Genomic DNA, 18429 nt, shown 5'->3' on the forward strand with positions numbered 1-18429 from the left:
GTAACAGGGTAGTTATAAAGGTAGCTTTCGGGTTTGTCAAGAAGCATGCTATGAGACATGGTCAATCAAGATGGGATTTGCCCCTCTCTGATTGAGAGTGATATCTCTGGGCCCCTCGAGTGATCGGATCCGAAAATGCATGGCCATGCTACGTACGGTTAAGAGTTAACCTACAAAGGGATTCCGAATCACAGGATCGAGAAAGAGCGGTCAGCTTGAAGCTAGACCAAATATCGTGAGGCAAAGGGAATAGCATGTATATTATGTTGTGATGGTTCGTCTGATATGATCTTCGTATGCGTATAGGAGTTGGCACGTCTTGCTAGAGGCCGCTACCGACTATTGGGCCGAGTAGGAGTACTCGGGCCATGTCTATACGTATCCGAACCCATAGGGTCACACACTTAAGGGGCTGGAAGCCCAATTCGGATCTGATCCGAGTTGGATTAGGTTTAGGAGTGCTAATGGGCCTCGGATCCAGAGGCCCATCAGGAACCTCTATAAATAGAGGGGTGGGGGCGCCCTAGGGTTTACACCTTTTGGCTGAACACACTTGCCACGCCTCCCACGCCCTCGCCTGTTGCAACTCGCGGATCTAGCAATCCGGCTTGCGACGCTTCCTCCCTGCACGTGTGGATACCTTGGAGGTGTTGCGCCTGCAGCACTTGGACGAGCCATCGACGAGCCGCCGACGAGCCACGACGAGCCGACGACGAGCCGCGGCACCGGAGGCGATCTTGCTGTGCACGTGGACGAGCTGCTGAGGAGCCGCTGGACGTGATCGACTACGTACGACTACGTTGTTCGACTACGTACGACTACGTGATCGTCTTCACTGCACCGACGCATATCTACATCTTCCGCACCAGTAGTGCGTCGAGTGGTAATCCCGTGATCCTTATACGGCAGTTCTTCCTGGTTATACGCGGTAGAAATTTTGATTTGCGCTAGCGTAGCCTACCTCGTATCCCAACAGTGGTATCAGAGCCTTAGCTGTTTAGTTTTGGATTCGGGATGTGTGCATATGGAGATATGCGAGTTTTCTGTTTGATCTATGTCCTGGTTTCGTGCCCTTGCTGCAATGGTAGTGTAACGACATACTCCTACCGGTCGGTTTCCGCCATCGGAGTTAAGTGATACACGTAAATCCAGTTGCAGTGAGGGAAGATCAATATGATTGGTCGAATCGAGATCCAGGGTCATACGCCAGGCGCATTAGATGTGCAATGGTAGATGGGATCTACTGCCGGGGTCGGGATTTTGCCGTATGCGCATGCTTCGGTAAATCAGCCGTAACTTTTCGGTATGATCTCGGATCGGGGCGATTTCTATACGAAAATTGATCTACAGAAAAAGTTACACGTGAATTTCAACGGCTTTGCCGTTTTCGGCGAAATTAGATTTGCCAAATTCGGCTTGGAAGATGGAGTTTCGGGCCTCCCAAGTTTGGAACGTTAGGACGCCTAACTCTCTTTTGCAGGATGTATCTTGTGATCAGTATGGCCCCCTTGTGTATGTGATGCATGTGTGTAACTAATTCGTGACCTGCGTGTCGCGCGTACGGCAACACGGCAGGAGCCATATGTGTTGTCACTTTATTGTATTTAATGGTCTGCGTACCAATCTGTGATGATCCAAGCAACTATGTAATCTTCATTACTAGATTCTTTACTAGCTATTAGGCGTAATAGCATGCTCTAGTTCTTGGAGGACTCATCACCAGGAGGATGGCGCACATGAAACATGGAGATGGAGATCACCATGGTGAACAGGTTCTATGGAGATGGAGATCACCATATGAAAACGGGCCATACTGTGTCACAAGCTGTGTGAATGCTATTCTGTTTATGTTTTACTTTCTGCATGCTGTGATGTTAGAAGTAGAACGATCCCTCGCAAATTTTAAGTTAGTATGCCCTCCCAACTAAAACTTGCACCATCCCATGTCTTGTACAATTAGTGGTGGGTCTATGAAATTAGGGTGCCACTAGTTTTCCTTGACTAGATGGGTTTGTGTCGGACACTTACACGCATAAGGGTTGGTTTGCTTAACGAGGTCATCTTAACGGTTAAGGACCTTGGGGCATAAAGGTTGGGCGCCGAGACATAGAGATGTCACCCAACAACAGGAGTCATATGTGATATGATTAGCAAAAGTTGCTTACCGATCTACCTCGTTTGCTAGCGGTGATGCTAAAGCTCACTAGTGGACTTGTTAGTTGTGGATCCTGAATCACTAAGTTTCAATAGAGGGATATTGATTTTAGTGGGAGTAGATTCTGTTAAAATAGTTTAATGTAATTTGCTCTATCATGGATACGTTTGTCTTAGTGTATTTTGCATTACTTTTGTTGTAGATTAAATGGCACCTAGCAACACCACCACATCGTTTGCTTTGCGTTCGGTCCTTGAGAAGGACAAGTTGAATGGAACAAACTACTCGGATTGGATCCGCAACCTGAGAATTGTTCTCAGGGCTGAGAAAAAGGAAGATGTTCTAGACAACCCACTACCAGAAGAACCTGCTGAGGATGCACCCGCTGCTGCTAAGAATGCTTACAAGAAAGCATGTGATGCTAACCTTGAAGTAAGCTGCCTTATGCTTGCTTGCATGGAACCCGAGCTGCAAATGCAGTTCGAAACAAACCATGAGGCGCACGATATGATCGTGGCGCTTAGAGACATGTTCCAAACACAGGCCAGGACTGAAAGGTTCAATGTGTCTAAGGCCTTTGTTGAGAGCAAGCTAGCAGAAGGCGCAGCAGTAGGACCACACGTGATCAAGATGGTTGGTTACACTCAACGGTTGGAGAAGCTAGGCTTCCCACTAGGCCAAGAGTTGGCCACTGATTTCATTCTTTCCTCTCTTCCGCCTAGCTATGGGAACTTCATCTCGAACTACCATATGCATGGGACGGAGAAGGGATTGAATGAGCTGTGTGGTATGCTCAAGACAGCAGAGGCTGACATCAAGAAAAGCGCTAGTACCAGCCATGTGATGGCGATACAGAACAAGCCCAGCTTTAAAAAGAAGGGCAATTCTTGGAAGAAGAAGGGCAAGGCTGGAACGTCCAAGCCAAACCCACCGCCCAAGGTTAAAGCTGGACCTGGACCTGCTCCAGATAAAGAGTGCTTTTACTGTCATGAACTTGGTCACTGGAAGAGAAACTGCAAGCAGTACCTAGCTTCGTTGAAGAACGGCGGAAGTAAGAGTACTTCTACCTCAGGTACGCTTGTTGTTAATGTTATAGACAACATATTTCTCGCTGATACAGTTATTAATTCTTGGGTATTTGATACCGGATCGGTTGCTCATATTTGCAATTCGATGCAGGGAATGATAAGAAGTAGAAGCGTGGAAAGAGGAGAAGTTGATTTCCGCGTGGGCAATAATGCAAGAGTTGCTGCTTTGACCGTCGGGACGATGCAACTCCACCTCCCGTCAGGATTTATTATGGAGTTGAATAATTGTTATTTTGTTCCTAGTTTAAGTCGAAACATTTTGTCTCCTTCATGCTTGATGAAGGATGGTTATTCATTTGCGAGTGAAAACAATGGTTGTGTGATCTCTAAGAATAATATGTTTATGGCTTTTGCACCCATTGTGAATGGATTGTTTGTTTTAAATCTTGATGGTTCACCTGTCTGTAATGTAAGTGCTAAAAGGCCTCGGCCTAATGATTTGAGTCCTACCTACTTGTGGCATTGTCGTTTGGGTCATATAAGTGAAAAGCGCATGAAGAAGCTCCATTCTGATGGACTTCTAACTTCGTTTGATTTTGAATCATACGAGACATGTGAGGCTTGCTTGCTAGGCAAGATGACCAAGACGCCTTTCACAGGATTTCCTGAGAGAGCAGTAGACTTGTTGGAACTCGTACATAGTGATGTATGCGGACCAATGAGCACGACGGCTAGAGGAGGATTCCAATACTTCATAACTTTCACTGATGATTTTAGTAGATATGGCTATGTCTACTTGATGAGGCACAAGTCTGAAACCTTTGAAAAGTTCAAGGAATTTCAGAATGAAGTTGAAAATCAGCGTGGCAAGAAAATTAAGGCCTTACGATCTGATCGTGGAGGCGAGTATTTGAGCCACGAGTTTAGCAATCATCTAAAGAGTTGCGGAATTGTTCCACAACTTACGCCGCCTGGAACACCTCAGAGAAACGGTGTGTCCGAGCGACGTAATCGAACTTTGTTAGACATGGTTCGATCAATGATGAGCCAGTCGGACCTACCGTTGTCATTTTGGGGATACGCTCTAGAAACAGCAGCTTTCACACTAAATAGGGTACCATCTAAATCCGTAGCTAAGACACCATATGAGATATGGACTGGAAAGGTTCCCAGTTTGTCTTTTCTAAAGATTTGGGGATGTGAAGTGTTTGTCAAGCGACTTCAGTCGGACAAGATCACACCCAAGTCGGATAAGTGCATTTTCGTGGGATATCCAAAGGAAACTTTGGGATATTATTTCTACAACCGATCAGAAGGCAAAGTGTTTGTCGCTCGGAACGGGGTTTTCCTAGAGAAAGAGTTTCTCAAAGGAGAAAAGAGTGGAAAGACAGTGCATCTTGAAGAAGTTCAAGATGAGCCAATCGGGCAAGAATCAATGAGTGATGCTAACGTAGCAGAACAAGTTGAGATACCCATGGCAAGAGAAGCACCGCCACAACCACGAAGGTCGGCAAGGCTCCGCGAAATGCGAGAAATATTATTGTTGGACAATGATGAGCCTGCGACATATGCAGAAGCAATGATGGACCCAGACTCCGAAAAATGGCAGAGTGCCATGCAATCCGAAATAGAGTCCATGGGAGACAATCAAGTTTGGAACTTGGTTGACCCGCCTGATGGTGTTAAAGCCATAGAGTGCAAGTGGATCTATAAGAAGAAAAAGGACATGGATGGAAATGTTCACATCTATAAAGCACGACTTGTCGCAAAAGGTTTTCGACAAGTTCAAGGAGTTGACTACGACGAGACCTTCTCGCCCGTAGTGATGCTTAAGTCCATTCGGATTATTCTAGCTATAGCTGCATATTTCGATTATGAGATATGGCAGATGGATGTCAAGACAGCTTTCCTGAATGGAAACCTAGCTGAGGACGTGTATATGATACAGCCCGAGGGTTTTGTCGATCCGAAAAATGCTGGAAAGGTATGCAAGCTTCAGAGATCCATTTATGGATTGAAGCAAGCATCTAGGAGTTGGAACATTCGTTTTGATGAAGTGGTCAAAGGGTTTGACTTCACCAAGAACGAAGAAGAGTCTTGTGTTTACAAGAAGGTTAGTGGGAGCTCTGTAGTATTTCTAATCTTATATGTGGATGACATATTACTGATTGGAAATAACATTCCTATGCTTGAGTCCGTAAAGACTTCACTGAAAAATAGTTTTTCGATGAAGGACTTAGGGGAAGCGGCATATATTCTGGGCATTAAGATCTATAGAGATAGATCGAGAAGGCTTATAGGTTTGAGCCAAGATACTTATATTGACAAAGTGTTGAAGCGGTTCAGCATGGAAGAGGCAAAGAAAGGGTTCTTGCCTATGTCACATGGCATACATCTCAGCAAGACTCAGTGTCCTTCGACTGCTGATGAGCGGGATCGCATGAGTAGAGTACCATATGCCTCGGCTATTGGATCTATCATGTATGCAATGATAAGTACTCGCCCAGATGTTTCATATGCGCTAAGTATGACAAGCAGACACCAATCTGATCCAGGTGAGAGTCACTGGACAGCGGTGAAAAACATTCTTAAGTACTTGAGAAGGACTAAAGATATGTTCCTCGTCTATGGAGGTCAGGAGGAGCTCGTTGTAACAGGTTACACCGATGCTAGTTTCCAAACCGACAGAGATGATTCAAAGTCACAATCAGGATTTGTGTTCACACTGAATGGTGGTGCTATTAGTTGGAAGAGTTCCAAGCAGGAGACGGTGGCCGATTCTACGACGGAAGCCGAGTACATCGCGGCTTCGGAAGCCGCGAAGGAAGGTGTTTGGATTAGGAATTTCCTCATTGAGCTTGGTGTGTTCCCGAATGCGTCCAGCCCATTGAATCTCTACTGTGATAACAATGGGGCAATTGCGCAAGCAAAGGAGCCAAGGAACCACCAGAAGAACAAACACGTAATGCGGCGATTTCATCTCATTCGAGACTTCATTAACCGGGGTGAGATCAAGATATGCAAAATACACACGGATCTGAACATTTCTGATCCGTTGACAAAACCACTCCCGCAGGCTAAGCATGATGCGCATGTAAGAGCTATGGGTATTAGGTACCTTCTAGATTGACTCTAGTGCAAGTGGGAGACTGTTGGAGGTATGCCCTAGAGGCAATCATAGAGATGATGATATTCCATTTGTATCCATGATTTGTATATTGTGTTCATTGAATATCCATTAAAGGCTACTTGAATTGATTTGCAATTATGTGAATTGTATGTGAAACTCTTTACTTGTATGGTTATTCTAAAGTTGTCCCTAGTCGGAGTTCATGTGAGGACACACATGAATATTAGACTAGCACATGTATTAGTTGATGACTATGTTTCACAAGTCATGGACATGGAGATGTTGAACTAATAATGTGGACACATGTGGAGACATGTGTTAGGACTGACCCAACTCGAGAAGTAGTTCTCTTTAAACAACATATACGCTTTGTCCTTAGACCTGAGATTGTCGCATGTATTCTAGATGTGGATCGACCTACTTAGGGGCTATCAAACGCTACGCCGTAACAGGGTAGTTATAAAGGTAGCTTTCGGGTTTGTCAAGAAGCATGCTATGAGACATGGTCAATCAAGATGGGATTTGCCCCTCTCTGATTGAGAGTGATATCTCTGGGCCCCTCGAGTGATCGGATCCGAAAATGCATGGCCATGCTACGTACGGTTAAGAGTTAACCTACAAAGGGATTCCGAATCACAGGATCGAGAAAGAGCGGTCAGCTTGAAGCTAGACCAAATATCGTGAGGCAAAGGGAATAGCATGTATATTATGTTGTGATGGTTCGTCTGATATGATCTTCGTATGCGTATAGGAGTTGGCACGTCTTGCTAGAGGCCGCTACCGACTATTGGGCCGAGTAGGAGTACTCGGGCCATGTCTATACGTATCCGAACCCATAGGGTCACACACTTAAGGGGCTGGAAGCCCAATTCGGATCTGATCCGAGTTGGATTAGGTTTAGGAGTGCTAATGGGCCTCGGATCCAGAGGCCCATCAGGAACCTCTATAAATAGAGGGGTGGGGGCGCCCTAGGGTTTACACCTTTTGGCTGAACACACTTGCCACGCCTCCCACGCCCTCGCCTGTTGCAACTCGCGGATCTAGCAATCCGGCTTGCGACGCTTCCTCCCTGCACGTGTGGATACCTTGGAGGTGTTGCGCCTGCAGCACTTGGACGAGCCATCGACGAGCCGCCGACGAGCCACGACGAGCCGACGACGAGCCGCGGCACCGGAGGCGATCTTGCTGTGCACGTGGACGAGCTGCTGAGGAGCCGCTGGACGTGATCGACTACGTACGACTACGTTGTTCGACTACGTACGACTACGTGATCGTCTTCACTGCACCGACGCATATCTACATCTTCCGCACCAGTAGTGCGTCGAGTGGTAATCCCGTGATCCTTATACGGCAGTTCTTCCTGGTTATACGCGGTAGAAATTTTGATTTGCGCTAGCGTAGCCTACCTCGTATCCCAACACCTTTAGTGTGACCGACACTTAGCTTACATCTTTCTCTGGTCTTACTCTCGATGAAGCTATGGGAGGCTCCCGAATCAAACAAAACAACAACAACTTGATTTAAGACAAGGAAAGTACCCGTCATCACTGGCGCACCTTCGGGGAGTTCGGTCAAGCTGGTGTAGTTGAGCCGTCCTTGTCGAACTTGCACCTTGGGCCTTCTTCCTCGGTTCGCCATGGAGTTCTGACCAGGCTGCTGACTTCTGTTCCTGGGGCAATCCTTAGCGTAATGCCCTTCATTGCCGCAGGTGAAGCAGCGGCTACCAGCTGCAGGATGCGGTGGTGGCTGTAGGGTCGGCCGGGGCGCCTATGGTTGGAATCCATGGAAACGAGGTGCTGCCGCTGGCAGGGGTCGGGCAACCCATCTTCTCGACTGCTGGGGTCGGCTGGGCGCCTGTGGAGGAACCATTCGGAACCTTCGAGCGGGCTGGCTCGAAAATGCCATGGAGGCCTTTCTCTTCTGGTCGGCTTTGAGAGCCTGCATGCAATCCTCTTGGGAGATGGCTAAATTGACCAACTCGTTGTAGGTGTCCACCTTAATGGGGTTCAACCTCTCTCTGAGCTCCAAACTCAATCCTCGGTGGAATCTGTTCCGCTTCTTCTCGTCTGTGTCCGCATGATAGCTGGCATAACGGCACAGGTCGTTGAAAGCTTGGGCGTAGTGCAGGACATCTTGGTTTCCCTGGGTAAGAGCCAGGAACTCATTGAGCTTGCGCTCCATGAGACCTTCCGGGATGTGATGCCCTCTGAACGTGGTCTGCGCACTGCTGCTGGGCACAAAGCCGGACCTTGTGTGATGCACCATCTGCAAGAGTCAACGTCCCATTAATTCCATAACCTTAGAAGTATTCCAAACAGATGGGAACGCACAAGTTAAATCCTCCAATGCGACTCTTGCCGACAATGCAACACACCCAACTTTATAAGGGAGACACACACTTCCTATTGCCATCTTATTTAGCAACTATCTTAGTTCTGCGCACGACTTCAGGCGAACCATAACCAGATTCTAGGAGTTCCATTACATCTGACCTTAGTCCAAGTGGTCGGGCTAGGTGAAACAACACAAGAAGGGGTCGGGTGAAGCAAACCACTCAGGAAGAGGGTCGGGCAAAACGAACCGCACAAAAAGGGTCGGGCAAGGAGGAGAATCGCCTCGAGGGGTCGGGCGCATCTGACCTCGCGACCCGGGGTTGGCCAAACATGGACAGACCCACAGAAAACGGGTGTGTGTGGTCACAGCACAAACTCACATAGTTTGGCATCCCAAACGTGTTGCAAAGGGTCAAAGGTCAAGCTAAGATCTGATTTCAACTGAGATCATTACATTGCTGGTCTTAAAACACAAGAGGAAGTACTCAACTCCAGGCTAACCTATTACAGGACTATCCAAAACTTAGGTTGCCGAGGAGTACAACAAAAGATTAGCTCCCTACATCTTTCCATCTACGAGGGAACACTATGAGTCGGAGAAGGGGCGTCGTCATCCTCAATGTCTAGGCTGGACGCTCCCTCGACCTCCTCAGGGTCTTCTTGCTCTTCCAACTGCATCTGAAGGGCGTGCATGTCATCGAGCTTGGCATCATGCTCGTCCAGATGGGCATTGGCAACTGCTAGCTCCATCTCTACTTCCATCTTCTCTTCGGACAACTTGATCATGCCATCCACCAGATCGGTTACTTCTCCCTCAAGTTTGGAGATTCGGTCTTGCATGTCATGGATTTGGATGCCTTCTTGGATGAGTTGATAGGTTTGGCCCACCAGGTATCTCTTGGCGGCGTTAAAGTGCCTCTGGGTGTCTACGGCGATCCGAGCCAGGACAGCCATGGCCCATCCTTGAAGCTCGATCAGCCGATATAGGGCTGACATGCATCTGATGTTGGTGGAGATGGTGACCATCGAATGGGATATGGCTAACACCTCGATGTTGTTGACACGATCAAGCCACACCGGGTCTAGCCGATCCCTGGCAGGGAACAGGCCGATTGGGTCCAAGGTGACCTCCAGCGGGTGTAGCTGACAGAACTGAGTGAGGAGTTGTAGAGCAGCCGACTCCCACGTATCTTCCAGGGTGTGCGCGTATGTCGAGATCCCAAGCTGGGGCCACTCAGGCCGCACAGGAGGTGGAGGTACCACTGCCTGCACGTTGCACCTCTGGACGCCGTGCTCCAGGTACATCCGTCCCGCATACAAAGGTGGAGACTGATAACCGAACCACCTCAAGGTGTCCCACAGAATAGCAGGAAAACCTTCGAAGTGCAAACACGTCGAATGGGAGATGCCATCGGTGCCGTACAGAGCGTGTCCATGGGCGGCCATCTGGAACCAAGAACCAAAACAACATGAGGTAGAGCTCTTAAGAAGAAAGGGGTCGGACAGAAAAGCACTCGGACTTGACCGAACACAAGCTGGAAGAAGCTAGAAATCCTTAGAACCGAAGGAGAGCTTTTCCAAAGCAAGGTTGCTGCAGGGAGGGGGGGTGGTTTTACAGATTTTTGTTTATGTCACATGCACGGCCTACCTCGTTTCCCAACCAAAACAACTGCCAAAACTTGGTCTTATGCGGTTAGTGCCGGTGGCAAGGCAACAATTACGTCTCTCCCTATAGTAGCTAGTCGGTTCTAGTAGCATCTCCTAGCGAACGCGGTTAGTGTACCTGCAGAAAACACAACCACATGAACCTTTCGTGCCAGCACCCACGAAAGCGTCCCCAAACATTACCGTTCACTATAGGAACGGCACCCATGCGTTCAAAGCTGCATGGACAGCACACAACCGTGGAAATAGGTCCCCTTTGAATGGAACCGTATAACCCTTCGCATACTCGTGATGCGGAATCAGCACACGTATAATAGACGTGGCGAACAACCGTGATGATAGGCTCATTGGAATCGAACCATACCACCCTACGTATGAATTAACATACGGAACCTGCGCATGTATGATAAACGTGGGTGAAACAACCGCGATGATAGGGTCCTTTGAATAGACTCCCTATCAACCCTCGCATACTCGTGATGCGGACTCGGCACACGTATGATACACGTGGAGAAGTGTTGGAAGGTTAGCAAGATAACCAATAAGTATTAGCCACCTAAAAATAACCCCAAAATCCCCTAGGGCCTCTCGTACTAAAGTCATCCTTAACGATCGTACGAGATTTTTTTAAAAGGTTTCTTTGCAACTTTTATTTAGAAGAAGTGTTTTAGGGCCTATTGTGTTCTCTGTCTTGCTAAACCAGCTCTGATACCAGCTATGGCGGATCCACTTCGGATTAGCTTGATTAAACATGATTAAGTCGCCTAACATACGACACTCATGCCTTAGCCAAGTTAACACGAAGTGCCGTCGGATTTCATCCGATTTAACCACTTGAACAGGACCGAGTTAGCAAACTCACACGAAGGTGAGCGGTTCCAGAGAATACAACAAGTCCACTGAGTTAAACCAATTGACCATTTAGCTCAACAACAAACGAAGTCCAAGTTTTACATGGTTCAAAAGGAAACAACAGAAGGTAAAAGCGGAAGCTAAACGCAGGGGGTCGGACGTCCTTGGTGAGGCCAGCCAAGACGTCAGTGATCCCTCTCCTCGCCGTCCGAGGAGGGATCCCACTCGACTGTCCAACCCGGAGGGAGTTGGGGCGGCCAAGTGCCAACAGAAGAAGGCTCGGGAGCAGCAACTTCACCTGAAAAACAAAAGCCACAACAAGGCTGAGCTACTAAGCTCAACAAGACTTAACCGACAGGAGTAAAGCTACTCCACCTCTTCTAGACATGCCGGCTCTTTGGCTGAGGGGGTTTGTTTGCAAAAAGCACTATGTAGATCTCTACTTTCAAGTTTTAGCTCAGGTTCTAAGTTCATTATCCGGTCTAAGTTAGCAGCTTACTCTAAGCAAACATAGAACCAACCAAAAGGTATATATATATCATCATCAAGACCATGTCATCATCAGATTCCTTTATTACTCAGGGTAGCATAGCGATCAAGTAGTCTCAAACTGTGAGAGGCAGACAAATCGATTCGAGTTCTTTAACCATGCATGGTGAACCTAACCTCACGACATCCGCGCACCACCGAGGGTTGCTTCCTGTGTCGGCCTTCCCCATCAATTCCCTAACCCGTGTCGGGCCCACTTCCTTTGGTGCAATGTTCCACAGACCCAGCCTCTGCAGTTCTGTGACCACACTTGCCACCACGTGCGGCCGCAGGGGAAACTCCATTCCAAGGACAATGGAGCGACCGCTCATGTCTACGTTCAATCCGGTACTCGGCTTCCTCATCCCATAATAAGTATGAGGTTAGTACTTTCAAACACTTGATCACGAACACCACCACTGTCGGGCCTTAACAAGTTCCATAGATAGACGGGGCAATCCGCCAACCACCAAAGAGTTAACCAAAACCCTGCCCCATCCATCGTCCTTATAGTTGTAATAGAAGAGGAACAACCAACTCCTACAAACTCGCGAGTGACAGAAAATCACTCGGCTTTTACCGCTTCCTATTTAAGCATAGCAACTACTCGGTCCAACAGCTAGTGTTCAGATCAGGGAACTAAGTCATGCATCTACGGTTGCAAACAACTCCTATACATAAATGCACAAACAAGATGAAGAAGGCATGCGCAAGTTTGGGAAAAACTGGGTTCATGCTCCGGGGCTTGCCTTCAAACAAGGAGGAGGGAAGCTGCTCTTCTGCTTGGGTGGCTTCGGCTTCTGGAAGCAGGAGCTCGGTGTGACGATCGGCCCCAAATCTTACCAGTTAATCTTAATCCGAGCCCCCTGATCACCTGTCAAGTTCTTCCGCACCTAAGTGTTCAATCTTCCGATCGGTCCCGACCCCTGAGACCCGACCCCTCCCCGCTTGTTTCGGTTCCGACCCCGCCAAAACCAGCCCACCGTCGGATCCTTCTAAGTCTTTCCCAAACGTCCGTTCTATCTGATCAGTGGACCCGCGAGATCTTTTTCCCCCAGATCTTCCGCGACAAGTGCACTCGAGTTGCATGCCCGCTTCAGAGTCTCCCTGCCGCGTGGCTCATCTTCTCCGACGCCCACCGCTCAGCCTCGTCTCTAACCCGCGGCCGAATGGATTCTCACGCCCCCTTCCCCAATGGCAGAGGAAGCCCCTCTGCAACCTTTCTGCAGCACCTCGCCTCCCGCGCCCATCATCACAACACCAGATCCCGGCCGCAGAGCCCGATGTCGCCCGTCTTTTCCGTCACTTCGAACACAGTCGCGCCGCCTGGTCTTCGCTACCCGACGATTCCTCCTTCGCCAACCCTGACCACGGCAGCGACAGCTCCTTTCCCCGCCCTGTCAGAAGCCGCCCGACAATCTGTTGCTCCGCGCTCGCCCGCGCGCCCGCGGCTGCATGTCTTTTCACCTGTGCGCCCTCGATTCTAGCGCCGTTAACCCGGTCGCGTCCATCAAATCTTCCGCACGGCGACGCCCGCCTCCGCCAAATCTCAACCACCGGCATACCCGCTCCTGCGCCGCCCTGACGCCAGAACCCAATGACCGCTGGCGTCATCTCCGAAGTCCTGCACCACCGCCCCCATCGCTCAATCGCCGCCCAGGCAGAGCACTCCATTGCTTCTTCCCCGGCCTTCGCGCCACTCCCCTTCTCTCTCTCCCGCGCCGCTTCCCTTCCCCGTCCCAGCCGCTATAAAAGGGAATGCGCAAGCCCGCTGGAGTTCCCTCCGCCATTGTTGCCTTCCGCCACCTCTCTTGCTCCCTGCTCAAGCTCCTAGCACCACACCCTAAAGTTCTTGAGGAACTCTCCTCTTAGCTCCTCTCCGTTTTCTCCAAGCCACCCAGCCGCTTGCTCCTCCGTGCTGCGTAAAAGCTCACTTGTGATCCACAAGAAGCACCGCCGCCGCCGGAGCACTGCCGGTCTTAGCCGTTGTTCAAAGCCTTAGTCCCTCCGCCCAAGTCTGCTTCTTCCCGACCCCAAGCTTTCCTTGAAGGAAGAAGGTAAGCTGCCGACCCCAGTCCGCTTCGCCTGACCCCTCTTATCCGCCCGACCCCAGTTCCGTCTCGCCCGACCCTATCTGTTCCGCCGACCCTTATCCGCCTCGCCCGAGGGCTCGGCTGTGATCTTTTTCTTAAACCCGAGGGTGTATGTGTAAAACTTAGGAACCCTTCAGCGCTTGCGTCTGAGGATCCCCAGTATACCACATCCTCTAGTTCAAGGATCAGATCACAAGTTCCTTTCCAACCCTCACCTCTTGACCTCCACCAGCTCCTTTGAACCTCCCCACCCTCCTGCTCTTTGTCGCGAGTTTCTGGGCTCAGGCGAGCAAGTGTTGCTGTTGAAATAACCATCTGTGCTAACTCTTGCATTGCATTCGTGTAGAGCTGCGCCTCGCCGACGGCTTCTACGAGCTACACCTGGTGCCAGAAGACGAAGCTATAACTAAGCTCCTGCCCCCAGAAGCCGAAGCCGCCCCCGAAGTCGAGCAATTCTCTTCCTCTTTGCTCGAAGGCAAGCCCCGGTTGCATGAAAACCCTGTGTTGTTTTACCAGACTTGCACATGCCTTCTGTAACATGCTTGTGCATTTACGTATAGGAATTGTTTGAAACCCTAGATGCATGACTTAGTTATCCCCATGATCTGAACACTAGCTGTTGGACCGAGTAGCTGCTTGCTTAACTAGGAAACGGTAAAAGCCGAGTGATTCCCTGTCACTCGCGAGTTGTAGGAGTTGGTTGTCTACCTTCTGTTACAACTATAAGGACGATGGACGGGGCAAGGGTTTGGGTAACTCTTTGGTGGTCGGATGGTTGCCCCGTCTGTCTACGAAAACTTGCTAAGGCCCGACAGTGGTGGTGTTCGTGATCAAGTGTTTGAAAGTACTAACCTCATACTTAGTATGGGATGAGGAAGCCTAGTACCAGATTGAACCTAGACGTGAGCGGTCGCCCCATTGTTCTTGGAACGGAGTTTCCCCTGCTGGTTGTCGCACGTGGTGGCAAGCGTGGTCACAGAACAGCAGAGGCTGGGTCTGTGGAACCTTGCACCAAAGGAAATGGGCCCAACATGGGTTAGGGGATTGATGAGGAAGGCCGACACAGGAAGCGACCTCCGGGTGCGCGGATGTCGTGAGGTTAGGTTCACCATGCATGGTTAAAGAACTCGAATCGATTCGTCTGCCTCTCATAGTTTGAGATTGCTTGATCGCTATGTCACCCTGAGTAAATGAGGAATCTGATGATGACATGGTTTTGTTGATATACATACCTTGTTTGGCTCTATGATTGCTTAGAATAGGTTGAAAAACCTAAACTGGTTAAAGAACTTAGAATCGGAGCTAAAACTTGAAAATAGGGTTTACTTAGTGCTTTTGGCAAACAAACCTCTCAGCCAAAAAGCCCTGCATGTCTAGAATGGTGGAGTAGTTTTACTCCTGTCGGTTAAATCTTGTTGAGCTTAGTAGCTCAGCCTTGTTGTGGCTCCTATTTTTCAGGTGAAGTTGCTGCCCCCGACCCTTCTCCTGCTGGCACTTGGCCGCCCCCGCTCCCTCCGGGTTGGACGGTCGAGTGGGATCCCTCCTCGGACGGTGAGGAGAGGGATCAGTGATGTCCCGGCTGGCCGCACCAGGACGTCCGACCCCGACGATTGCTTCCGCTAGTGTTTTACCTTCTGTTGTTTTCTGAAATCTTGTAAAACTCTGATGTTCTTTCGTAACTAAACTAAGTGGTTAATGGTTAACTCGTGGACTTGTTGTACTCTCTGGAACCGCTCACCTTCGTGTGAGTCTGCTAAAATGGTCATGTTCAAGTGGTTAAATCGGAGGAAAATCCGACGGCACTTCGTGTTTACTCGGTTTAGGTATGAGCGTCGCATATTAGGCGGCTAAATCATGTCTAACCAAGTAGATCCGAAGTGGATGCACCACACTCGGTTGCAGCTTCATCTTCTAGAACCGGGTGCAGCTCGTAGAAGCCGTCGGCGAGATGCAACTCTACACGAAATGCAATGCAAGGGGTTAGAATTTAGACGATTACTTCAACAGCAACACTTGCGAGTTCTAGCTCAAAACTTTGTAGCAAGGCTACGGGAAAAGTGAGGAAGTTCACTTGAGTTGGAGAAGAATAAGGAAAAAGGGTCGGATGGGAAGAAGCTTATGATCTGACCCTTAGACTAGAGGAATAGATGTGTTGGGGGTCCTCAGACTTAACGCAGAGAAGTCCCCGATTTTTACACATATACCCTTAGGTCAAGGAAAAAATACAGCCGAGCGCTCGGGCGAGACGGAGAAAGGGTCGGTGAAACAGACAGGGTCGGGCAAGACGGAGAAAGGGGTCGGTCGAACCGATAGGGTCGGACGAGGCGGACAAGGGGTCGGACGAATAGAAGGGGTCCGACAAGGCGGAAAAAGGGTCGGTAGCTTACCTTCGTCTTACAGGTCAAGCTTCGGGTCGAGAGAGAGCAGACTTGGGCGGAGGATGGAAACATGAAGACTTGGGCAGGCGATGCCCGGCGGTGCTCCGGCGGCGGCGGCGGCGCTTCTTGTGGAAACAAGCAAGCTCTTGCGCAGCGCGGAGGAGCAAGCGGCTGGGTGGATTGGAAAGGCGGGCGTGGAGCGGAGAGGAGAGTTCCTCAGGGACTTAGGCGGTAGCGCCTTGAGCACGAACAGAGAGCAAGGCGGGAGGGCAGCGATGGCGAAGGGGACTCCGACGGGACTCTGGCATTCCCTTTTATAGCTGCGCGAAAGAGAGAGAGAGAGTTGGAGCAGCGTGAAGACCGGGAAGAAGCGATGGAGTGCGCTGCCGGGGTGGCGATTGAGTAGCGGTGCGGCGGAGCAGGACTTCGGGGATGACACCAGCGGTCATTGGGCACCGAAGACAGGGCAGCGCAGGCGTGGTTTTGTCAGTGGTTGAGATTTGGCGGAGGCGGGCGTCGTCGTGCGGTGGATCTGATGGAAGTGACTGGGGAAACGGCGCTAGAAGCGAGGGCGTGCAGGTGAGAAGACAGGCGGCTACGGTCGCGCGGGCGAGTGTGAAGCAACAGATTGTCGGGGGCGCAGCTCTGACAGGGCGCAATTTGGGACAGCTCTGACAGCTCTGACAGCACTCAACTCGGGAAAAACTGAGAGGGGGATTAGGGACTCGAAGTTGATTAACTGAAAGATTTGGGGTCGGTCGTCACACGGAATTTGGGACTCGGATTAAGATTAACTCGGCTGATTTAACCAAGGTCATTACAGAGACCCTAGAGTATCATGCCGTTGGCCCGCTCAACCTGCCCGTTCATGCGGGGATGTGCCACGACCGACCAGTCCAGTCGGATGTGGTGGTTGTCGTAGAACTTGAGGAACATCTTCCTGGTGAACTGCGTGCTGTTGTCCATGACGATGGAGTTGGGGACTCTGAAGCGATGGATGATGTCGGTGAAGAATTGTACCGCCTGCTCGGACTTGATCTGCGTGACCGGTCGTGCCTCGATCCACTTTGAGAACTTGTCGACAGCGACAAGCAAGTGGGTGAAGCCCCTGGGTGCCTTCTTGAAGGGCCCGACGAGGTCTAGTCCCCAGACCGCGAAGGGCCACGTGATGGGGATGGTTTGGAGCACCTGGGCGGGCAGATGGGTTTGGCACGCGAAGAATTGACACCCTTCGCAGGTGCGTACCACGTGGGTGGCATCGGCTACTGCCGTCGGCCAGTAGAAGCCCTGTCAGAAGGCGTTCCCGACGAGGGTTCTTGGCGTGGCGTGGTGGCTGTAGGCTCCAGCATGAATGTTCTGTATCAGCGCCTTTCCCTGCTTGATCGGAATGCAGCACTGGAGGATGCCAGTGTGGCTCCGCTTGTAGAGCTCCTGGTCGACAATGATGAAGGATTCGGCATCATGGGCAATCCTTCGCGCCTCTATCTTGTCCGTCGGGAGCAACTCATGGATGAGGTAGTTGAGGTACAGGGCTCTCCAGCCAGGCGGGGGGTCGGGCCCCTCTGTTGGGTTCGCGTCGATCTCCATGACCTCGGGGTCAGAGGGATCGGCCTTCGAGTCCAGGGCAGGTGGCGAGTTGCCGAACTCTCCCGGGTCAGCTCCTAAGTCCGGGGTAGATGGCGTATTGCCGACCTCTCCCGGGTCGGCTCCCGAGTCTGGGGCTGATGGCGTGTTGCCGATCCCTCCTTGTTTTGTGTAGTGGATTGAGGGCTTGTATTGGTCACCGATGAATACGCCGTCGAGGACGGGCTTTCGGCCGGATGCCGCCTTCGCCAGCTCGTCAGCTGCCTCATTGAAACGTCTAGTGACGTGGTTGAGTTCCAGGCCGTCGAACTTGTCTTCAAGCTTGCGGACTTCATTGCAGTACGCCGCCATCTTGGGGTCGTGGCAGCTCCACTCCTTCATGACCTGCTCGACGACTAGCTCGGAGTCGCCCCGGATGTCCAGCCGTCAGATGCCTAGTTCAATGGCGATGCAAAGCCCATTGAGGAGAGCCTTGTACTCGGCGACATTGTTAGATGCAGGAAAGTGGAGGCGGATCATGTACCTCATGCGCACGCCGAGGGGGGAGACGAAGACCAGTCCCGCTCCGGCGCGAGCTTTCATCAGCAACCCGTCGAAGTACATCGTTCAGTACTCCTGCTTCTCTGGCGCTAATGGCGTCTGGATCTCTGTCCACTCCGCCACAAAGTCGGTGAGTACCTGGG

The 18429-nt window shown here is 50.5% G+C and overlaps 1 protein-coding gene across 1 annotated transcript; it reads right to left on the reverse strand.

Annotated features, from left to right (window-relative positions):
• Positions 1 to 16990: 16990 nt before the first annotated feature.
• On the reverse strand, positions 16991 to 18097 carry LOC140221621 (uncharacterized). The gene is made up of 2 exons (XM_072291364.1): positions 17559 to 18097; positions 16991 to 17147 (listed from the first exon to the last, which is right to left on the reverse strand). Exons 1-2 carry the CDS (start codon positions 18095 to 18097, stop codon positions 16991 to 16993), a joined length of 696 nt encoding a protein of 231 aa, XP_072147465.1.
• Between the last annotated feature and the right edge of the window lie 332 nt (positions 18098 to 18429).

The sequence above is a fragment of the Setaria viridis genome, chromosome 1 (genome assembly GCF_005286985.2).
Source record: "Setaria viridis chromosome 1, Setaria_viridis_v4.0, whole genome shotgun sequence".
NCBI lineage: Eukaryota > Viridiplantae > Streptophyta > Magnoliopsida > Poales > Poaceae > Setaria > Setaria viridis.